The sequence below is a fragment of the Lynx rufus genome, unplaced genomic scaffold (assembly GCF_022079265.1).
Source record: "Lynx rufus isolate CCGP_SWC_20201006 ecotype Redwood Valley unplaced genomic scaffold, mLynRuf1.p SCAF_1, whole genome shotgun sequence".
NCBI classification, from domain to species: Eukaryota; Metazoa; Chordata; class Mammalia; order Carnivora; family Felidae; genus Lynx; species Lynx rufus.
In genome coordinates this window covers 19,380,774-19,404,991 of record NW_025814823.1, presented here as the reverse complement: position 1 = coordinate 19,404,991, position 24,218 = coordinate 19,380,774, and the positions used below count along the sequence as shown (strand labels likewise).

Here is a 24,218-nt window from a genome sequence, read left to right as displayed (position 1 = left end):
CTTTCTAAGCATACATTTTAAATATTGTATCAGTCTGGTATATTCCTAAGAAGGAAAATATAAGTTAAACAAATTGAATAACATATAATTAAAATGCCTCACATTCAGAGTATTACTCCTCTGAGTTATTTTTTTAGATTATCAATCAAAATTTTTGGATCCTGATTCAGAGATACCATAATAAAATGATTTAGGAGACAATTAAGATATTCTGAATTATTCTTTCATTAATGTCTGTGTTTTCTAAATTATGATAAGAAGCACATAACATAAATTTACCCTCTTAACAAGTTTTAAGTGTACAGTATTGTTAACTATATGCACAATGCTGTATAAGAGATTTCTAGAACTTTTTCATCTTGCATGGCTGAAACTCTAAACAAGTCCCCATTCTCCCTCTCCCCTGCCCCTGGAAATCACGATTCTACTTTGTTTCTAAGAGTTTGACTTCTCTAAATACCTCATACAAGTGGACTCATTCAGTGTTTGTCTTTTTGTGACTGGCTTATTTCACTTAGCATACTGTCCTCAAGTTTCACCCATGTTGTAGCATACGACGTGATTTCTTTCTTTCCTTTTTATGGCTGAATAATATTCTATGCTATGAATATGCCCCATTCTCCTTACCCATTCATCCACTGATGGACATTCCAGGTTGCTCCCACATCTTGACTACAGTGAATACTGCTACAATGAACATGGATGTGCAAAAATATCTCTTTGTTCTTTTGGACATACACCCACAAGAGGACTTGCTGCATTATATGGAAAATCTATTTAAATTTTGTTTAGGAACCTCCATATGCTTTTTATTATGGCTGCACTATTTTACAATCTCACCAATAGTGCATAAGGGTTCTAATTATTTCGCATCAACACTTATTTTCTGTGTTTTTTGTTGTTGTTGTTGTTGTTTTTGTTGTTGTTGTTGTTTGGCTAGCAGTCATCCTAACAGATGTGAAATGATATCTCTGTGTGGTTTTTATTTGAATTTCCCTGATGATGAGTGATGTTGAGCATCTTTTCATATGCTTATCATTGATGTCTAGGCTTTTTTCCTGCATAACTTCAACCTTGGTGCGATCAATAGCAATGTTGAGACATTTTCTTAAAATCTAAAACACTAAAATGGTTTACAAAAAAATTTAAAATGCTGGCTTCCTAAGCTGGCTTTAAAACTATAAAGGCTTAGCCTCCGTTTGACTCCCACTTTGGGAATTTTGTTATACATGTCTACATTAGTTAGCTTTTCCAGAATAAACCACCACGTAACTTAGTGGTTTAAAACAGTAACCATTTATTTAGGTCACTACCCTGCCGTTAGGCAGCTCGGACTGGGCTTCGCTGGCTGGCTCTTCTGGTCTTGGTTGAGCCCAATCATGCATGTGCGGTCACTTGCCAGGCCAGCTGGTGGCTGGCTGGCCTACTGTGGCCTCTCTTGGGTGGCTTGCCTCTCTTTTCCACATGGTCTCTTCATTTTCCAGCAGGCCAACTGGAGGGAGTTGAGAGAGAGACAGAGTTCCAAAAAAAAAAAAAAAAAAAAAAGAGCAGCAGTTCCTTGAATACTCAGATTTGGCACACCACCACTTCTACTCATCCTACCCACCAAAGCAAATTACAAAGGCCAATTAATATTTAAGGGGAAAGAAAAAAAAAGCCATTTAATGATGGAGAAGCTGCAAAGTCATATTGAAAAGGGCACAAATACAGGGAAGAGTGAAGGACTATGCCCATTTTGGGAACCCACCATAACCTACGTCTCCTAGGAGACCCCTCTTCCTAGGGGTCTAAACAGTGTTTCAAGTTAGTCTCCAGGAAAAAATCCCACCCACTGCTAACAAGTGGGATTAGAAATAGTAACTTTTCTCCAAAGGTGAAATTAAAAACAAAGTGTGGCTTTTTCTCTCTGGTAAACTATTCACGTACATAACTACAAGTAGAAATTTCACCACACTGTAATTAAATATTTACCTATTTTTAATCAATATGTTTCATCCCAAATCATAGCTTATATTGTTTCCTAAAGTGCACTATAAAATAAACGAACTGATTGATACATATCATCTATGAGGTTGTCTGGCTGATTAATAGCAGCCTGAATATTCCACTTGGTATGGGATTCATAGTTTTTGGTTTCCTGTTTTAGGAAGACAATTTTAGCAGGCTTTTATTTTTTGTTTAACAAGAGAGAAGAAAGAATGACTATAGCTAACTGTAGAAATGTAAATCAGCTGTTATCAGGATGTGCAACCATGATGTTACCAAGGCAACTCTGTGGCCTGAAAATTTACACAAGAAACATGGAGGTTACCTTCCCACCAAGGATCCCCTTGGAGTGGTTAAATGATAAACAAAATTACTGACCTGAATTAATTATGCACATGTAAAAAAAAAAAGTACTTGTCCTCATCTAAAGAGTGTAGCTTTTATTAGTAAGAGTCATTGAAAAGGATTTTATGAAAGTCTTGCTATCTTAAAGTGAGGATAAATTAAACATGTAGTTGATAAAGTTTCATTTTTTTAATGGAATGCAGGGCTAGAAGCATGAAAGAAATTGGAAGTTTAAGCTAAAGACTGATGAAGGGTATATGAAAAATGCTTAAATGTATGACCAATAGCTAATCCTTACAAGCCTTTATAAACTGTGTCTATTATACCTGCAATCAAAGTTAGTAAAACTTACACATTCAGAAAGCCTTCATGAAGATTCTATACAGCCATAAGAATTATTTTTCACATTGTAATTTCCCTCTCCAACTTGACGGCCATACAAATATTGGTAATTACATGCCCTTGCATAAAGTTATACTAAAGCTGTGCTGTGGTTTTATGTTCATTCACAAAGACTATGGCCATCGACTAAGTTCTAGGCACTAGGGATAGAGAGACGAAGCAGAGTGGTAATCAAGACAAAGCTCTCATAAGCTTATAGTCTAGGGAGGAAGATAGTAAGAATAAGAAATTAAAGTGAACTTTAGTTTTATGATCAGACAATTATAGTGTCTTGTGGGGTATTAAGCGGGGAAGCAAAACCTAGAGGCAGGCAAGGGAAACATGCTTAGATATTTTCTCAATCATTTAAAGCAGTGGCTCCCCGTCAGTGGGACCCAGGCAGTAGTTTGAGATCCAGGTTTTTCATAGCAATCATAAAAATGCAAATAAATTCACGACAGCATCTTTTTTATGACACGAATTTAAACAATAAATATAATGATGAAAGGTCAATATTGCATGCGTTTAACAAATAATTTGAGCGTGAATGAATTTAAGTGTCAGACCGAATGAATGTGAAATTGTCAGAAGCAGCTAAGAGAAAAGGTGGGGAGACTGTAGACAAACTTGAGGACTTCCTAGAATTTTTGGGATTAAAGAGAAACATATTAATATAGATACAGGGTCTTCCACTCACTCATGCAAAAGAGCATTCAAGGTTCGACTTTATTTCAGACCCCTTTACAAAAAGTCCCATTGGGTACTATAGGGAAAAGAAGGGAGAGAAGGGTAACCGCTGATGAAACATACTGACAGAAATGGTAGGAGGTTCATCAGAGGGAAATCTTGCAGGAGGTATAATTCTGATCAAAGAGGCAGGCATTCTAAACCAAGGGAGGAATATATGATGGTGGAGAAATGCAAGCAAACCTTGGCATTGCAACAGGCCGACCTGATCTTTAAGGTGCTTAGAGTCCACAAAGAGACTGGATTTTATTCTGGGGGTAAGAGAGAATCTTGTGCAGGATTTTAAGCTGAAAAGAGATTTGGTCTTTTTTAGGAGGAGGATTATCAGGCAGGAGTGCAAAGGGTTGAGCTGAAGGAAGAAAAGATGACCAGAGACAGGAAGTCAAGAGGCCACCAGCACTCAGAGCACAGCTGGGGCGGGAGGCGTGTCAACGCCCTGAGCAGGTTGCAAAAGAAAACATCTGCACTCTGCTTTGAATGCACCTGTGGAGCCAAATTCCTATTTCCAATCTCACTTGATAGATCAGTTGTTCATATATGCCCAATGTAAAGCCATCTATGTAAAAATACATGAAGTTCATGAACTTATTAATTAATTAGGCATGACAGACCAAATGAAGGTTTTCTATGACTCTAAGAATCACAGGCACAAATGGAAGCAGAGGCATCATAGCCACCAAGTATGTCCCCACCTCAGTGTCTTGAAAGAGGAACACCATCCTTCCTACCTGGCCTGGGGTCCCAGCCCTTGGCTTCCAGGCCAAACCAGGTCAGCCCAAAGCTTCCTCCTTACCGCCTCTGGTCCCATCCTCAGGGACAACGCTTTTAGCCCAGCACAGAAGGGAAGGGAGCAAACAAACAGGCAATTACATTGCTTTTTATAATTTGAAAGTACTGGAAAGAGAGTCTTAAAGGCAGTTTCTCCCTTTCTCCCTCTCTCTCCTCTTAAGTTTTAAGCAACAGTGTGTCAACTGACAGAAGTAGTAAGAGCGAAGGATTTCGAAGGACTTCTTACACTCAGGGACTCTGGCCCCCTCTACTTCTCCTAGATTTTAGTCAAACTGCTTTTCTCAGGGCCTGACACAGACTCATGTACCCGTATGTCCTTCCCACCTGATACATTCTTTCTTCTCTACATTCTTGAAGACTCAACTTTCACAAAGATTTCACAAAGTTTGTGAAGTTTAGGCTTCACAAACTGGCCGACTCACTCTTGGGTAGGAAGGTGCCTATCTTACATTATTCTCAAGGTTGTACACATTTTTGCATCGTTCTTTATCAGCCTCTGTTATACCTAGCTTGTATCTATGCCTCCTTACCACCTCAATCTCGCCCTGAAACACAGGGTCCCTAACCTCGCACCTGTGCCGAGGCACCTGCCTGCCTATGGCGACTTCCTTGTAGTATTGCACACCTGAGCAAAGACAAAATCCCTCTGTGATAGGAATTGCCTCAAACTTTTGAAAATGATGGTTGGCTTTCCATAAGGCAAACACAAACATAATCTTGCTAAAAATCAGAGGCAAAATAAAAAAAAACCTCCCAAAGCCAAGAAACTCTATTATGATGCATTTTTCTTGCCCATAGGATAATAATTTGTCTATTGAAGAGCTGTCAGAAATATACTGTCAGGTAGAGCTAAGCAAGACCAGCTCATCATCTACAAAGCCACTTGCCCTACTTACTTATTTTCACCAGTTGTCAACTGATTACATTAAAGAAAATTACCCTACTTTTCTCAGAAGCTCGAGTCTTTTGTTAGCAGCATTTGGAACGGGCTCGGACAAAGCAAATCAGCTTCTGCAAAGGCTGAGACCTTTACAGTTCTCTCTCCGGGCTGAAGGTATTTTTATCCCCTTTCTACATTTACAGGTCTCTGACAAAGTTCCTCAGGCGACTGGTTATATTTTTAAAAATAAACTGCATACCCAATTCTCCTTCGTTGGCAGAAAATGAGCTACTTGTTAGACATGCTGCAGCCAAAGCGTTCATTAAAGCTCCTGGCACTTCGTGCCGCCACTGTTTCCTATTTTCTGGAACGCCTTCAGTCACAATCCCTTGGCCACCTGAAGAGGAAACTGTGTTAATGAAAATAAAAATGTTTCTTCATTTGAGTTCTTATAAAATCATGGAATGTTAGAAGGTGACCTAATCCCACCCCTCATGTTACCAGCAAGAAAACAGAGATACAGAAAAGATTAGTGACTTATGACACATGGCTGATGGGTAGGAGAGTCACTTTTGTGCTTTGTAAACTAGCCACACTGGTATGTTAAAATTTCTATTCCACTTGTTTATTTTAAACTAGGTTTTCCTTCTTATTCTCTCATTGGCTTCAAACAGATGAAATTGTATTATGTTTGCAAGCCCCCTCTTGCAAGTTTGAGGACTTTAGTGTTTTTTAATGGTATAAATGTAAGTCAACTCACACATTTATAAATGTCTGTGATATAGTTACACATTTCAAGTTATGAAATGGGTATAAAGTTCAGCTCTCCTCCAACCCTATGTTACCAAGAGGAACACAGGAAGTAAGAAAAATCTTCACCACCTGTAAAAATAACACCCAGACTTTGCTGTGAACACCTCCTATGGAAAGACTATGACGGAAGCTCAGATGTAAACGAAGGAATTTAGGTTGGAAATATCATATTCTAAACACTCCTAACATTTCAATAGCACACTGGTTTACAAAGCAATTTTATATGTATTTTTGTACTGCTAACTCTAACCTTTATGGATAGCCATCATCTTAATTCAGATTGTATTGATGGAAAAAAACCAACCCCTGCAAGAAATTCCAAGGAAGTAATGGGGCTAGCATGGGAAGGCAAGTCAAGCCAACTGTCCTTCCTTAGACAATCTCCCTCCCCACAAGGACAGGGGATTCTGGATCTTTCTTCCTTTCTATTCTCATGAACTGGAGTCATCAGTTGTCTAGCATAATTAGCAGGCAAGTTTCTCAGGAGGTGGGGCAGATACCAGAACAATGTCTTTGAAAGATATTTGATACCAAATGTATAGGGATTGTACTAAAAGAACTGTGGCATCAAGCTGAGCACCAGCAACAAAGCTGCAGCTGAGGCTTTGTCTCCCCCTGCTGGCAACTTACACTGAACGAGTGTAGATTCCCCGCCCAGCAGAGTGGAACAGGTGGAGGTCATGTCACCCGCTGCCATCATCGCCAGGAGAGTCTGAGGAGCTCGTGCGTCCCACTGTCTCCTGTTCTCTGCAGCAGCACCAGTATCTTGAATGAACAACTCTGAGTATGAGAAAATGACTCGTTATTTTAAAAGCAAAGTGCAACTAATTGTACCAAACAGTGCTCAGGAACCCTGGAGGCAGTCCATCAGCTGGTACACTCAAAAACAGAGAAATGACCACCTCATTCGAACACAGATTGTTACAGACTGAATGCTTGTGCCCAGTCTCCACCCCAGATTCCTATGTGGAAACCTAATGCCCAATGTGATGATATTGGGAGGTGGGGTTTTCCGAGGAGGGGGCGGGGGGGGGGATGATGAGGTCATGAGGGTGGAGCCCTCATGAATGGGATTAGTGCTCTTATAAAAGAGATCCCGCAGAGCTCTTCGCCCTTTCTGCTAAGTGAGGACACAGTGAAAACATGGCAGTGGGCCCTCACCAGACACCAACTCTGCCAGCACCAAGATCTTGGACTTTCCAGCTTCCAGAACTGTGAGAAATAAATGTTGTTTATAAGCCACTGAGTTAATGGCATTTTGTTATAGCAGCCCAAACAGACTAAGGCATACATCATAACTTACAAGACTGAAATTTTAAACAGGCTTACGAGCTGTTCCATTTTTATTAGTAATATTTGATTGACTAGCCAATATATCCAAATGTTAGTAAATATTAGTGACAAGAACGGACAAATTCCTTGAGGTACTTCTGAGCATTTTACTTCAGTCGGTTTCCATGGAAATGCATTCAGTTCTGTTATCTTAATTTAAAAATCTTTTTATTTACTACTATGTTTCACTATAGGAAATATGAAAATCAGATAAGTAGAAGAAAATAAAAGTTACCCATAATCTCACCATCTAGAGACTATTAAAAATTTAAAAATTTCTCCTTGAATATAGATTCTGTGTTTTGAAACAAAAATGGGCCTCACACTATGCGTAACTTTCAGAACTTACTCTTTTCAATGAGTAACATATCATAGTCAGTTTATTAGCTACTCTTCTATATGCCCATTTTAAAGCAAATATAGTATTGTTTTGCGGATGTATTAGAATTCTTTGTAATTGGATGTTTAGTTTGCTAGTAATTTTTCACTTTTATAAATAATACTATAATGAGATCATCGTAGCTAAATGTTTGTGGACACTCATGATTATTTACCCTAGAAAAACTACAGAAGATGACAATTCTAGGAGCTAGATTATTTGCTTCACCAAAGCTTTTCACTGCTAACTTGGACTCTATTACTAATTTGCTCATGATTGTTTTCCATGTATTCTGAATAGTTTTCCCTAACCAAAAAGAAAAACACCTATATTTTCTCTTACTTCTTTTTCTTTTGTTGTTGTTTTAAATTCTAGTTAGTTTACAGTGTAATATTAGTTTCAGGTATACAATGTAGTGATTCAACACTTCCATACATCACCCAGTGCCCATCACAAGTGCACTCTTTAATCCCCGTCACCTAGTTAACCCTTCCCCTCAGCCCCCTCACCTCTGGTAACCATCAGTTTGTTCTCTATAGTTAAGAGTCTACTTCATGGTTCGCCTTTCTGTCTCTCACTTTCCCAGTGCTCATTTGTTTCTTAAATTCCACATATGAGTGAAATCATATATTGGTTTTTCTCTGATTTATTTCACTTAGGATAATATTCTCTAGCTGTATCCATGTTGTTGCAAATGGCAAGATTTCATTCTGTTTGATGGCTGAGTAAAATTCCACTGTGTGTGTGTGTGTGTGTGTGTGTGTGTGTGTGTGTATGTGACATCTTCTTTACCCATTCATCAGTTGATGGACACTTGGGCTGTTTCCATAGTTTGGCTATTGTAGAAAATGCTGCTATAAATATTGGGATGCATATCTCTCTTTGAATTAGTATTTTTGTATTGTTTGGGTAAATACCTAGTAGTGCAATTGCTGGGATATTTCTATCTAATAGGACTAGATCTATTTTTCACTTTTTGAGGAATCTCCATACTGTTTTCCAGAATGGCTTCACCAGTTTGCATTCCCACCAAAGGGTTCCCCTTTCTTTCACATCCTCGCCAACATCTGTTGTTTCTTGTATTGTTGATTCCAGCCGTTCTGACAGGTGTGAGGTGACATCTCATTGTGGTTTTGGTTTGCTTTTCCCTGATGATCAGTGATGTTGAGCATCTTTGTCTGTTGGACATCTGTCTGTCTTCTTTGGGAAAATGTCTATTCATGTCTTCTGCCATTTTTTAATTGGATTATTCATTTTTGGGGTACTGAGTTTTATAAGTTCTTTATATGTTTCAGATACTAACCCTTTATCGGGTATGTTATTTGCAAACATCTTCTCTATTCCATAGCTTTCCTTTAGTTTCAACTGTTCTTTTAATTAACTTTCTAATATATATCTTCATTTTTTACATATAAATTCTTTGGCTTTTTAAATTTTTATTTTCATTTTGTTGTATCATTATATAGGGTCTGACTTCACAACTTTCCCCTAAATTGTTAACTGATTGGCCTAGCAACATTTATTTGATTGAGCCTTTCTTTCCCACTAACTTGTGATATAACTTTCAGCATATGCTAAGTTATTATCCATACTCAGATTTGTTTCTAAACTATTTCTTCTTTTCACTGCTTTATCTATTCTGATGCTAGTATCATATCCTTTCGATGACTATAATTTATAGAATATATTTTGACATTTGAAAGCCATATGTGCCCCTTCGAATCTCCAACATTCTCCAAACTGCCAAGATGTTCTCATCTTTTTGTGGTTTTGATTGAAACTGACAAAATCCATATGTATATTTGGAAAGAATATTTCTAATATAGAACAGTGTTATTTCTCCCCATTTACTCAAGTGATCTTTAACTACCTCAGTAAGGTTTTATAATGTTCTTCACATGCTCTGCAAAACCCTTATAAAGTTTATTCCTAAATTATATATGTGTACACACACACACACTTGCTGTTGTTACTGGAAATGAGATCTGAAAACTAAATGAGAAAAATACTTGCGATACATATTATAGGTAACGCTTTAACTTCAAGTGTCTTATAAAGCGAAAAATAAATGCCGTTTTCAGTGGATGAATGAATGAAAGATGAAAGCACATAATTCACAAGAGAAATATGGATGATCAAAACATATGGAAAAAAATTTTCAACCTGAATTATAATTACAGGAATGCAGAGAAGTTTAAAGACCATTTTCTGTACCCAACTGAAATCTCTTTAATCTAAAAAAAAAAGGCAGCTACATCTTGTGAGACCTACAACTTACAGCCTCCTCTTTCCAGAAAATTTATGCAATGCAAAGAATAACCTTGGAATTTGTCCCTTCCTCTGCAACTTTCGCTCAGGCCACTATAAGATCCTGACGGCCAAACCTATAGGTTCTTATTCAACCCACTTCACTTAGCCTTTCCAGTTGATGCTGCCAACCCTGCACCTCCTTCTAGAACTTTCCTCTTTTGGCTTCACTCTCTCTGGATTTTCCCAAAACTTGTCTAAACATCGTTAGGGTCTGTCCCAAACTCTATTTCCTTCTCACTCTAGTCCCCCTGCCTAGGTATTTTCGACCATCGTTAAGGTGATTATGATAATACCGTGTGTATACTATGGAGACTCTGACTTGTCCAAGAGCTTCAGTCTTCCACAGCTAGCATCTTCTAAGCATCTCCAGCCGAGGCTCAGAAAGACCTAAACCTCGATGTGTCCCAAATCTAGAGCATGATACTATGTCCGCTCACTTCCCTCAGCGCGATGTGTGTGCCTATTTGGCTGGTAACAGCTTCATCCACCTGAATTGGAAAACTGGGAGGATCCTTGACCTCCTTCTCTTCCTCAACTGCCACACTCAGGGGTTCACACTTCGGTGTCTATTAGTCACCACACCGCTCTGGCCTGAGCACCTGTCATTTCACACCTGAGCTATTTGTCTCCTGCCTGCTGGCCACTTACACCCACACCATCCTTACACTGCAGCCAGCCTGGTCTTTCTCCATCACAAATAGCATTTAATTCCCTTTGGTTGAAGGTCACCATACAGGAAAAGCCCAAGCTCTTTAGCATGCCAAGCTCTGTAGGAGCGGGTACCTCCCTGACTCTCCAGCCAGCTGGCACTATAATGATGATTAGTATTTGGGCTCAGAAAACATGTTTTGTCCCCCCTCTCTTTGGCTCGATGCTACTGAGATGTCAAGAGCAGACTCCGTTTCATTCATCGCTGAGATCCTTACCACCTCGCACGGTCTGTGCACATGGAGATTCTCAGTAAGATGCCTGCTGAACTGAATAAAGGTTTATTTTCTGGAATCACCTGGACATGAGGTAAAGTGTATTATTCTAGGAAGAAGACCCCAAGCCACGCGAAGGCACGTAAATGCTCACACAGCTGTAAGGGAAGAGGGGTGCTCCAGGAGGCTGTATGCACCCCATCATCAGTGGTAGGAAAGAGGGGTGCTGGGGCAGAAAAGGTGGGTGAGCACAGGCTCAGGTCCCACAATGTTAAACAGGATACTATGTGGAATGGACTGTGAGGAATCCTGTAAGCATTATCCAGAAAAAGTTTAAGTAGAAGAGTAATATAGCAAGATAACTCCAGCAGCTATTTAGAGAATGAAGGGGAAAATACTAGAGAAAAGAAGGACACATAAGAGAATAAGGCAGGGCAGTGAGGCACAGGAAAAAGACAAGTTAGAAATAGCATTTATGAAGCACCTACTATGTGCCAGGTACTCGCTATATCACATTTCACTTTTGTCCTCACAGTAAGCCTGTGTGGCAAGTACTATTATCCCCGTTCCTAGGAGGAAGCTGAGGTTCAGAGCACTGCAGTCATTTGTGAAAGGTCACACAGTCAGAAAGTGGCAGTGGCAGCTCGGATCCAAACTCCACGCATTCACTATCTCGCCACACTGCTGAGAGACGACCGGGCCCTAAACCGGTGGCCGAGGGGCTGAAGGAAGAGGAAAACTCCAGAGACGTCTCAGAGGAGAACCCACCGCGGCGTGCAGCAGGAACAGTCAGCCTGATGCTGGCAGTCCCCACAATAAAGGATGGCTGGGGAGGAAGAGCTCCGAAATTCAAGTGACAACTGATGAATCCGAGAGGCTAGTGGGACTTGTCCAAGGAACACTCCAGCAGACAATGAGAACGTGGGTGGTGTGGAGCTGCCGGCTGGGGGCAGGTGCCCAAGGAGACAGCACAGAGCAGGTGCAAAGGGCTGGGTCTCTGGGGGCAGAGGAGCCAGGGCTCTGCCAGCTAGGGCCCATGGAGCAGGGCAGGTGACACGGAGTTGCAGGTGAGCGAGGAGAGGGACTGTGATGGATCGCCAATGAAACGTTCTTTCTCATCTACGGCTTTCAAGAGCCACAACACGTACCTGCTTCTGGACAACAGAGTTTTTCAAATGCTTTGTCTGTATAATCTTCATACTCCTTAAGCTTCATGTCATCCTCAAAGGTCAAAGTTTCATTTCGCACATCCGTTACCTAAAGCAATTCCACAGTGTTTCATGACAAATAAGCCATATTTTTTGGAAAGAAACATGTTAAAAATTTTTTGTGTGTGTTCTCAGTAAAAACATTTACCAAGGCATGTGAGAAGTATTCAACATATGTATATTAAACAAGTAAGTTAGTAGCATTTTAAAACTGGAACTATGTTGGAACAAGATAGAAACAGGAATGTTTTTGTTTCTTCTCCTTCTTTCTCAACAGCGACAAGCACCAATCATAGGGCAACTTGATTTTATCCAGACTTCCTGCCTTGAATTCTATCCTCCTGCAGTTCCATTCTATAGAACTCTCAAGGTTATCTCATCCACGCCCTGCTTTAAGTGCACAATGTTCCCAATCAGGTCCCTAAAACTGCTCCTAATACTCCACAAACAATACGAAAATGATCACTCTGTTTTAAGCACATCAAAGCATCGAGTAACAAAGGGTGAAGAACCCTGACAGATAACACTTTTTTTTTTACTCTCTTCCTTTATACTAACAGGCCAGCTTTGGCACCTGGCTTCACAGAAGTGCCGTGGATGTACCACTCCAGCCCTGAAATAGGTCCCCGGATCTGCCCCCTCTGGTCCCCATAGGGCTGGGACGCTAAGACACCTAGTGGTTAAAGAGAAGTGAGTATTAACTATCACCACTCTAAGAAGTCTCTATGTGGCAAAATGCTAATAAAAATCTGAAAGGTAATTGGAGCCCAGAGGATTTTTAGGGCAGGGAAACTATTCCGTATGGTACCATAATGATGGATACGTGTCGCTATATGTCTGACAAAACCCACAGAATGTACAAAACCAAGAGTGAACCCTAATGTGAACCAGGGACTTTGGGTGATTATGATGTGCCCATCTAGGTTTATCAGGTATAACAAATGTTCCACCCCGGGGCGGGGAGAGGGGCAGGCTGTGCATGTGTGGAACCAGGGATGGATGGGAAATCTCTGTACCTTCTGTTCATTTTTTCCATGGACCCAAAAATGCTCTAACACATGAAGTCTGTTCAAAACAAAAAAATCTAAAAGAAATGATAGCATTAAAAATTTCTCAGCTAATGAAGAACATGAATGAAAGAAATTAAGTATCAGACGTGATATAGCTCCTATGTGTTTACACATAACTTTTGGTAATTTAAAAGGCAGAGTTAGTGAAGGTGAAATGGAGACACAAATCAGTTGATTTTGATTTTTGTGAACAGGTCTGGTAAAAAGTGGGATTAAAAAAGATGTTGAATACAAGTAATAAAATGAAGTTTGAGTTTACTGTATTCGTGCATTTATCACTATGTCAATGAGAGCCCAAGTGCATAACTGAGATTTATCCAAAGACCAGAAGAAACTTATCAATAATTAATTAAGACCTAAAAGAAATGTGCACTGTTTCAGGATATCTGCTCAATGTTTTAGGTAAGTATATTAGTTGTTGACTATAATTAAGTCTTCTATTTTAATTTGGCAAGGACAAACAGTTAATATTATGAGAAAATAATTCCTTTACAAGAGAAAAGTAAATTAGATTGGAATAATCCATCTAAGGGAATAATCTCAATGAAAAAAAGAATGGTAAGATAAAAAGCCTTTTGGAAGACTCATTTGAACACCAGAGTTCCTTCTAGGAAGACTTAAGAAAATTCTCCCTATGGCCTATTGAAAAACTTCATTAAATGTGCTATTGAGACACTCATTTTTCTCATACCTATTAATGGAAATAAATACTTAATGGCATACCTGTTCCTCTTGGAGGGTTTTTTCATCAGAAATACATTGGTTTAAACTAATTTCAAATTTCACTCCTCTCTAGAAGAAAGCAAGGAAAATAATGTTAGTTTAGCAATCTAATAAAAGTGTTAAAATTACAACTCCTATTTGACATTACAGATACTTAAAACCGTTAGCTGAACATCACAAAATAAGGCAATTCCATAAAATAGTAGGGGAAAAAGTCCTGTAGGCAACCCAGATTGCAAGGTGTGCCCCCCCCCCCAGCAAGCTGTTTAATATGACCCACAAGACCAAATGTTTATTACCTTAGCTTTACAGTTCTGTTCTGGAATGTTACTTTCCTTTATGGTCTGAACTCTAATTTGTTTCAAGTCTCTTTCAATATCCTGCAAGTTTAGAGAAAAATTAAAATCTAGCATTTAACATTGATCAAACAATGATAGTTTCACAACCCCTGAATTCACAGCATGGTCTGTTTACATTACTTGACTTCTGGATTGAATCCAATGATTAATTTGAGCATCAAAACATGCCTTTGTAAAGGAAAGTTAACAATAATTCACTAAAAACTTGGACACAACATCCATTAACTTGAAATAGCAATACATTGGAGGCTGGCATTGCAATGGCAAAAATTCCATAATGTGACAATGCTTATGACTCTGGTCCAGTACAACTAATCTAATTCAAGAATATAATTTTGGCTACAGGATCCCTCCCTTAAGAGGCTTACGATTGTAACCAGGAAAACAAGTGCACTGCTCACAATAGTAAAAAGGAAGGAGAGGGCTCTAAAAATTGCTGGGCAATTTCAAAGAAGAGAAGATGACTGTGAAAGTAGATGACGAGACTTTCGAAGGAACAGGTGAGAGGTGAACTGTAAGTACTGGGCTTTTTTGGGATGCAGTCCAGGGCCCTCTGCCCCTCTCTTCCTCAGTGCAGGGTGTCAGCAGTTGGATTTAAGGGCCACCCTTATGCAAGGACCCTGAAATGTGTACCCCCAGGGATGCTCTTTCCTCCCCTCTGAGCTGCAGGCTCACCTACTTAACTGCCTACTTAGCATCATCTTCACCGTGACATTCATTCCACACATTCACACAGAGAACCCACCATGTGCCGGACACTGTCCTACACATTGGGTTAGTGCGGTGAATGTGACCAAAGATCTCTGCTGACATGGAACTTCCATTTTACTGCAATAACATAGATACTAAATGAGTTCAATTAGCAACTCGTTGCAGAAAGTGCTATGTGTTATGAAGGAAATCAAACAGGGTGACAGCACAGAAAAAGAGGAGAGGAGGAGAGTAATGCAGGAAAAGCCTGTCCTGGCATGTGATGGAATCCCTGGAATGATGTTGCACCTTGCATATATGAAGGTCCGGGGAAAGCATGTTCCGTGTGTGGGGAGCCCTGAAGCAGGCATGGAGTCCCTCAGATTTTCTCCAACTCAGTAGTATGTCCAGAGTACAACCCCCCGCCACAACCTTGCTCCCCACTCTTCCCCATCTTAGTAAATGATATTTACTTTTAAGCCAGAAACACAGGAGTCTTTTTGGTGTGTGTGTGTGTGTGTGTGTGTGTGTGTGTGTGTGTGTGTGTTTTAATGCTCTCTTCTCTCCGCCATGTTACAGGAGGTCTCTATCATCTCTCCCTTAGAATTCAGTGCTGCCTCATCTGTAGGTACATTGCATACAGCAGGTGTTAGTTTGAATCATTAATCCCTGCTTCCCCTGCAGCCCTGGGAAGGGCACATTTCTGCCTTGCAATATTATGAACTCTGAAACAGGATTGTGACTTTTGTATCTTACTGATTTTGTGAAGCTGCCTGTCTAGATTTGACTGTGGGGTCTGGTTGTCTCATTTGTACAAGAAGTGTCCTATGGCTTTATTTTCCTTAAAATACAACCATCTTAGACTCCCGAGCCCCATCCCCCCGAGTCGGTTCATGTTAGAGCTCCCCGGCATCACGTCGTGGAAGGTCCCAAGCAAAACACTCGGGGAGCCTTTCAGTCTTCACCAACACTGGCCCCCCTCACCCACCCTTAACCAAGCCCTCGTGGCACCTTGAAGATAAAGGTGAAAGACCTCCCAGAAAGAAAAAAAAAAACCTTCTTGGGAGCCATTTGATAATTCATCTCTGCCCAGTTCCCTCCTCCCACCAAAAATGTAAGGTTGAAGTAAAGACATTAACCATCAGATTTCTGACCAAGGTGTCTGAGACACTGATTCGAACACCATCCAGAAAGCTGAACTCTTATACACACACACGAGAGTCCTTCTCACACATGGCTGCACACTAAATCACCCAGCCAGATTCTGAAAACAGAATGCCTGGGCCCCACCCCAGACCATCTGGGGGTAGAGCCTAGGTGTTGAGTTTTTAACAACTTCTGCACACAGCTCTCCTGCACAGTGAGGGGTAAGAACTTCCGGCCTAGAGGAGCACCTGGGTGGCTCAGTCAGTTGAGCACTGACTCTTGGCTTTGGCTCAGTTCATGATCTCATGGTTCGTGGGTTAGAGCCCCAAATCGGGGCCTGGAGCCTGCTCCGGATTCTGTGTCTCCATCTCTCTGTACCCTTCCCTCACGCATGCTCTGTCTCTCTCTCTCAAAATTAAATAAACTTAAAAAAAAAAAAAAAAGAATGCCCAGGCTAGAGCCACCTCACTGGGAAACACATTATCACCTACTAATAACCATCACCTGTACAGGAGCTTCTTCCTGAGGTGCCTCTTGGGGGACGGGCAGGTCACTTTTCTTCACTAAATAAGTTTTATAACTTATTTTTGAGTCCTCCTAAAAATACAAATTACACACAGTCAACAGGAGTGGTTCTCAGTCAGTTCTGAGGTCCACATTGTGAATCGCGGCCAGTTTTGAGTGGGATCTAGTGAGGAAACGCTCCACTCCCACTGCGCAGGCGCCATCGGCAGGAATGGCTGCACAGCACTCTCCTTCCCGCTCCTTCCCCCTTCCTCCATCCCCCCCACCCGGTGGCCGCCTCAGCATCCCCCACCAACATCTTTCCCCACACGCATCTTTCCTGGTCTTTCTAGAAAAGTCTGCTCTCTGTCTTACTGGACTCAGGTTTCCCATCACAGACCTGCCTTAAAAACAAGGCAGATGATGACTCAAAACTCCCCACCGTTAACCAAGCCTCTGCTCTAGAAAGAACCATCTCCAACCCTCCCCGCTCCAGCTCCCCCAGTCCTGCGTGAACCTCTTTGTGGTTCCTGCAGAATGCCCTCCCCGTCAGCTCTGTCTCTCCAAACTCTGCTCCTCTTCTCAGAGCAGATTAGATCCCACCTCCGTTCTTCCATGAAAACTCTCACGGGGCTCATCTACTCCTATGCACAAGGCTTAACTATATTCAGTCTTACTCGATCACTGCTCATACATGCCGTATCTTTCCAACTCTTTTGAGAAGTACGTGTGTTAGAAGAGTAGAGGTTTCAGAATCAGATATTTAGTCTGCCTGGTAATATCTAAGTGACTTTGGGTGAGTTATTTAACTTCTCTATTATGGGGAGTAAAATGAGATAAAGTGTGTGAAGCCTGCAGTTCAGAGCCCCGTACGTATAACTGAATTGTACCACATGCTCACTTCATTTGTATTAATTCATCTATATGCACTCGGGGGTGGGGGATTGGGGAAAAAGAAACCAAGTCCAGTAGTGTGGCCAGTTCCGCTCATGAGCATGAGCCAGGGGCCAGCTGTATCCTCAGCCGGCCTCAGAACCTCAGGCCTCTCAGCATTCCAGGGCAGTGAGGGTGGTTCACTGGTTAAGCATCCGTGTGTTTTTCATGCAACATAGTCTACAAACACAGGCTAGCTATCTCATCTGGAGCTCTACTGAAAAAGCAGTGATCTGAGAGATGGAAGATCTGAGAGATGGATCTCTCTCTCAGAGATCTGAGAGATCCAAAGTGGCGCCTTTAAGAGATTTTCAAGAATCATCTTGACTGCACTCAAATGTGGCCTGATATAGGCTTTCAAACCTCACCCCTGCATATGAGGCTATTCCAGCATTGCTGAATTCAATAAGTGCTCATCTTTTTTCCTATCTTATGGGCCTGGACTTACCTTCTGCTTCTAACCTAGTTCTGGTGTAAAGTCAATCAGTATTGACTAATTCACGAGGCAGACAACGAACAGGTATTTTTAAGGATGGCCGTTCCTAACAGAATCTCAGATACCCTTGCCATCGTGTGTAGTCTCAAGTAAACCATATTAAAAGTTTCAGTTAGATCTGTTAGCTTTCCCATTAAAAGGTTGCATGATAATATTTTCTAATTGCCATGAGGAGAACGCTGCTTTTGAAACCCTGCTCACTTTAGATAGATCGAAATCAGTAGTACCATATTTCCTTCGGGAGAAAAATGTATTCACCTCTAGTTCACTCCCCATCTTCTTTCTAATTTCCTTCATGTCATTGTGGTACTGTTGGCGTATTTCCTCTAGCTGCTTCCAATACTCCTGGAAAGCAATCCCAATTCAAAAGGTTGAAATGTTGGTGAACAATTGAACAAAGTAATCTCTTATACAGCCTACGATTTAAAGAATGTGTGACAAACAGTAAGAATCAGAAAACCCATTGTTCCTAAAGATGATAACCTATGTCTTAGCTGTGGTACTTCCCTCCCTGTGACTTCGATGGGGTGGCTTGGGGTGATCTCACTTTTATATATAACCCTAACTGTGCTCATGACATACAATTACTTCATATATCCACTTTTATGGGTTGAGTTTTACCCCCCTAGAAAAGCTATTTTGGGTCCTAACCTCCAGTACCTCAGAATGTGACCTTATTTGGAAATAGTGTCACTGCGGATATAGCTGGTTAAGCTAAGATGTGGTCATACTAGAGTAGAGCGGATCCCTAACCCAACATGAGGGGGGGTCCTTTTCAGAAGAAAGCCACGTGAAGGCAGAAACACTGAGAGAGAATGCCATGTGTTGACGGCAGAGAATGAGTCATGCGGCTGCAAACCAAGGAATGTCAAAGATTGCTGACAAGCCACCAGAAGTGGGCAAGAAGCAAAGGATTCCCCTACAGCTTTCAGAGGGAGCATGGCCCTGCCGCCATCTTGACTTTGGACTTCCAGCTTCCGGAACTGGGAGACAATACATGTCTGTTGTGTTACACCATCCAGTTTGTTGTACTTTGTGAAGGCAGCCCCAGAAAGCGAATACATATTTCAAAAATGTTAATGATGGGTGGTTACTTTATCAATCCAAGGTAAAAAGCCTTATGAAGTTCACCACATCACATTCTCCGAGGAGGTGAAATATGTGTATCTGTAACCCCTCGAACTCCCAGCATGGAGGTTCACAGGAGTGTGTCCAACAAGTACTGGGCAAGGGAGCTCCGCCTTTCAGGTGTACTATTGGGACACTAAAAGTAATATACAGAACAGCACAAAAGACAATGGCAAGTACAGTGGGAGCCGGGAATTAATTTTTTTTTTTCAACGTTTATTTATTTTTGGGACAGAGAGAGACAGAGCATGAACGGGGGAGGGGCAGAGAGAGAGGGAGACACAGAATTGGAAACAGGCTCCAGGCTCTGAGCCATCAGCCCAGAGCCTGATGCGGGGCTCGAACTCCCGGACCGCGAGATCGTGACCTGGCTGAAGTCGGACGCTTAACCGACTGCGCCACCCAGGTGCCCCTAGGGAGCCCGGGAATTAGATTGCTTCTAACCTGTTCCTTCATTTTGTTTCTCCTGATCTGCAGCTCCTGGAATCTAGACTCTTCTCCATTACTTCTTAGCTCTTGTCTCTGGTTGTGATTTGGCTCAGCAGAAGATGGACGAAGACCCTATCAATCGAATGAAATAATTTTATTTTATTTTTTTTTATTAAAAAAATTTTTTTAACGTTTATTTATTTTTGAGACAGAGAGGGACAGAGCATGAATGGGGGAGGGTCAGAGAGAGAGGGAAACACAGAATCTGAAACAGGCTCCAGGCTCTGAGCTGTCAGCACAGAGCCTGACGCGGGGCTCGAACTCACGGACCGTGATATCATGACCTGAGCTGAAGTCGGACGCTTAACCGACTGAGCCACCCAGGTGCCCCTCAAATGAAATAATTTTAAAGCATATTTGCATCTCAGAAACATCTTCTCATTTGACCTTTTTCTTTAAACAAGAATTATATTGTGAATAAAACTCACTATTTGGGATGAGCAGAATTTTCTTAATTTAAATATGAAATACTTAAAAAGTAAAGAAATTTAATAAAGCCACTTATGTTGTTATCCTAAGCAATCAATATTTTATGCTACCATGTGAGACACCCAGATTCATTTTCTGAACTGGTAAACTATGATTGTGAAATTAAAGTTCTGTAAAAGTTGAGCCATCACTGGAGCATCAGGTTAGGTAGGGGAACAGAACTAGAGCTTTTGAGTAGTTCAAAGTAAGAGTAATAGAAATAGAATGCATATCCAGCCTCCACCCCGGAACTCTGACACTAAAGAATAAAGGTTAAACTTTAAAAAGCTAACTTTCATTTCAAATAAAATACAATAGTCACTTTTTAAAAGATGTGTAGTATTCTAATAAAATAGAATCAAAGAATTGTAGCACTGAAAGGAACCTCAAAGCTCATCTACTCCCAAACTGTCACTTATAAAAAGGAAACTGAGGCTCAGAGAGGTTGTATGACCTGCCTAAGGTCACACAGCAAGGGACAGAGTCAGGAAAGAAACCAGGCCGCCCAAGCTCTGATTCAAGCCTATTCCCATTATTCTTCTTTAGCTATTAAGGGACACTTGGTTGGCTCAGTCAGTTGAGAGTCCAACTCTTGATTTCAGCTCAGGTCATGATCCCAGGGTCGTGGGATCAAGCCCCACATAGAGCTCCATGCTGAGCATGGCGCCTGTGTAAGATCCTCTTTCTCTCTCCCTCTGCCCCTCTCTCCTGCTCACTCTCTCTCTCTCTCTCTCTCTAAAGTAAAAAAGGAAAAGAAAAATAAAAATTGGAGAAGGTGGAGAGTAGTCTTGATCTTCTATGCAGAATGCACTTGGACATAAGGACCCATGAATATCTGTGAACAGGAAGTTCCTGATTGCCTCTGACGATTGGTATTTTACTTACCAACTGCTTTTCCACTTTCAGCTTATACTGTTGAGCTTCAAATCTCCTCTGAAGGTATTCAGCAGGCCTTAGAAAATAAAAATGTTCAGCTTGAGTAGAAACTTTTACTAGACTTAGGCACCAATTTGAGGAGTGGATTTTCAATTCAGGAATGCAATTCACAGTTCACCTGTGGCTTAAAGTTCTGAGTTCAAGAAGTGGTTCAGAGTTACAGAATGCATTCTGTGGACTCAGGAAGAAAAGGAAGCAAAGAGAACTGTACCAATTGGGGATACAGGAGAGGATAAAACAGAAACATATTCTGATGCAGTGATTTTTCTTGAGGACAGGATCAGTCCATCCATGGTCTACAATATGTTGGAGGGAAAAAGAAAAATCCATACCATGATATCCTCACGCTTTGGGCAGGCATCTGACTGATGGCCTTGCACCCCTGATTTGACAGCCAGTTGCCTGTCCATTTCCTGCACTACACTCTGAGCTCCAGGACGCCATGGTTGTGTGCCATTCCTGTACCTCTAGAGGCTCTTCATGCTGGCACACAAATGAAAGATCCCAGGAAAATACATGCTGAATTTTCAATATGTCTTTTTAATATGTCTCAAATGATAATCTGATTACAATTCAATTGTTATTAATATTAATAATTTCTTTGGAAAATAACATACATACATGTTCATGGTTCCATGAAAAAGAAGACAAGCTACATCAGATTTGAGATGAAAAAGAGCAAAAGAAACTGTGACTTGAGTATTCAAGACGAAGAGTTTGGAAGTTCCTCTTAGGTTATTTGTTTTAGGAAAATTTGGAAGGGCTTCAGAATAAATGTTGATATATCAAGATATTTTCAGAGGACCAAAGCTTAACTAAGATTCTGACATTACCATTGACCTGGTGATGGACTGTGGCTTTCTTCCTGTTTATAATTCTCCTCCACTCCAGAATCTTTTGGAGGAACACAGTGGTAACTTGGTTCATGAGTTCTCTTCCGCAACACGTCAAGTTGAGCATAATAATAATCATAATGACCACAGAGTGCAGGAAGTTTGGGCCTTTCTACCATTTTTATCTGAAGGATCAAAAAGAGGAGGAAAGATTTTGAAGACACATAATTAAAATCTCTAATAATTGACAGTTTGATGGTGACCATAGCTAAGACAAGGCACTGAAGGTATGTTTTTGTTTTTTTGCTCTAGACTAGTTTTGAGAGGTAAATAATCTTAGAATCCCCAAATCCTGGAACTGGAAAATACTTGAGAAGTCTAAGTACTATAGCACAGTAGTTTATCATTTTATTAAGGTGTGAATAGGAATCTTGCATACTTCATGATTGGTCTACCAAAAATACTTAGCTAGTGAGTATGCCTAGTCAACCCAAGATCTGAAACTAAACTCAGAATTATTACTTTATATTTTTATAAACTTATTTACATCTTGCTGTACTTTATGGGAGAACAAATGGTATTGTGCCACCCACAAATTTGGGGATTCGCAACATTTTTAGGTTCTGATAAATTGACTGAATACAAAATGTCATCATGACTTGAAGGAAAGAAAATGCTGATTCAGTCCTTCTTCCCAAGTAAACACAAGGAAAGTCATGTAACAGCTGCCACAGGCATATTATCACCCCAAGCTACATCTCACCACCCTTCCCAAACAAAACAGAATGGTAGGAGAACCAGAAACAAGTGTTTGTCTTGGAGTTAAGTAAAGGCCACTGAGCTATAAGACAAGAACAAGGCCAAATTAACACATGAAAACCAGTCAGGACCCTGTTGCTGAACAGCAAACTAGGGTCAATTTAACGTTAACCAGGACAATTCTGCCTACTGAACAGATGATAACAAAAGAGTAAAAGAAGTTCAAACCATTGGAAAGGACTAGAACTGGTAGCTGGAAATATAAATACCCAAACAAATGGTTTAAACTGAAATTTCCTCACTGTGAAGAAGTAACACACTATCTCCTCTGTTCTTTTTAATGCTGTGTGGTTCATATATATGGTAATTGAACCACATCGAATTGTAGATATTGGACAATTTTTAACATACAAAAAATGGCAACTTCATATGGTTTTATTTAGATATTAAAATAAGTGTATAAAATCTGGTTTATTAGTCTAAACATAAATTATGTATTCATTTTAAAAATCTTTTAAAGTATGACTTATGTTTCTTAGTTTTGCAATTTTACCTATATATATAACCCCAAACAAGGTCCTACTAATGACTTGTTGAAAAAGGTCTAGAAATAGAGACACGTATTGGAAGAAAATTAACAGCTTCTTTAGGGTTTTGTCTAAAACCCCAAATGGTAATGAGAACACCACAGGTGGTCCCTGTGGAGACCCACTCATTCCATGGCATTAGCAGAAACCTTCAATGGATTGATTAGAAAAACATCAACTTGTTCTCCTAACTTCATCCTTGAATCTTTTAGATGTTTTCTCTCTCCTAGGAGTCTGCTACAGAGTATTCTAAATCACAACATACTTTTAAATTTCTTTTTTTAAGTTTATTTGTTTATTTTTGTAGTAATCTCCACACCCAACGTGGGGCTTGAACTCATTACTCTGAGATCAAGAGTCACGTGTTTTTCCGACTGAGACAGCCAGGTGCCCCGACTTTTAAATTTCTTTAATGAAGTTAAACCACGGTCTATCAAATGAAGAACAATAATTTAATAAACAGTTTCAAAATCTACCTATAAACCACACATTTTCTAAAATGTCTATATAGCAAGTAAACCTGAGTAAACGTATTTCCAAATGGTCCTCTAATTATACCATAAGCCTCCTTTAAAAATACAATTCTTCAACTAAAAGACAATAGCCATTTAATCATTTCTATACCAGAAGCATTTCACTAGCATCAACTAAGAGATTCAATGCTCTGCTAATGTGGATTCAGATAAATAAGCATAAAGAATCTCTAGGAAAAAAATCACTGATTATATAATAAAAGTTTCTCAATTATAAATAACACGTTAGAATTAAGAGAACGAAATGCATATGTCTGGGGCTCCTGGGTGGCTCAGTTGGTAATGCATCTGACTCTTGATCCCGGGTCAGGTCTTGATCTCAGGGTCATGAGTTCAAGCCCTGCACTGGGCTCCACGCAGGCATGGAGCCTACTTTAAAGAAAAAAAAAAAAAAGCATAATGTTTTCTGCAGTTATGCTACTCACTTGTTTTATATAGAAAAATGCTATTTCTTTAAATAAATTAAAGATT

At 40.4% G+C, this 24,218-nt stretch overlaps 1 protein-coding gene and 1 long non-coding RNA gene across 2 annotated transcripts in view; one reads left to right on the top strand and one right to left on the bottom strand.

Annotated features, from left to right (window-relative positions):
- The window catches only part of NEK5 (NIMA related kinase 5), a 58,120-nt gene that overhangs the window by 8,391 nt on the left and 25,511 nt on the right, over nucleotides 1–24,218 (bottom strand). The window contains exons 11-20 of the mRNA XM_047079197.1: nucleotides 21,869–22,053; nucleotides 20,985–21,051; nucleotides 19,587–19,703; nucleotides 18,273–18,359; nucleotides 16,586–16,678; nucleotides 14,186–14,266; nucleotides 13,887–13,955; nucleotides 12,034–12,142; nucleotides 6,572–6,721; nucleotides 5,388–5,525 (exon numbers count right to left, since the gene is read on the bottom strand). Coding sequence (XP_046935153.1) covers nucleotides 5,388–5,525; nucleotides 6,572–6,721; nucleotides 12,034–12,142; nucleotides 13,887–13,955; nucleotides 14,186–14,266; nucleotides 16,586–16,678; nucleotides 18,273–18,359; nucleotides 19,587–19,703; nucleotides 20,985–21,051; nucleotides 21,869–22,053 — 1,096 coding nt within the window. The remainder of the gene's footprint in view (nucleotides 1–5,387; nucleotides 5,526–6,571; nucleotides 6,722–12,033; nucleotides 12,143–13,886; nucleotides 13,956–14,185; nucleotides 14,267–16,585; nucleotides 16,679–18,272; nucleotides 18,360–19,586; nucleotides 19,704–20,984; nucleotides 21,052–21,868; nucleotides 22,054–24,218) is intronic.
- Nucleotides 11,013–19,779, top strand: LOC124511825 (uncharacterized). The gene is made up of 3 exons (XR_006961964.1): nucleotides 11,013–12,783; nucleotides 14,591–14,745; nucleotides 19,620–19,779. It is a non-coding gene; the product is annotated as an uncharacterized LOC124511825 (long non-coding RNA).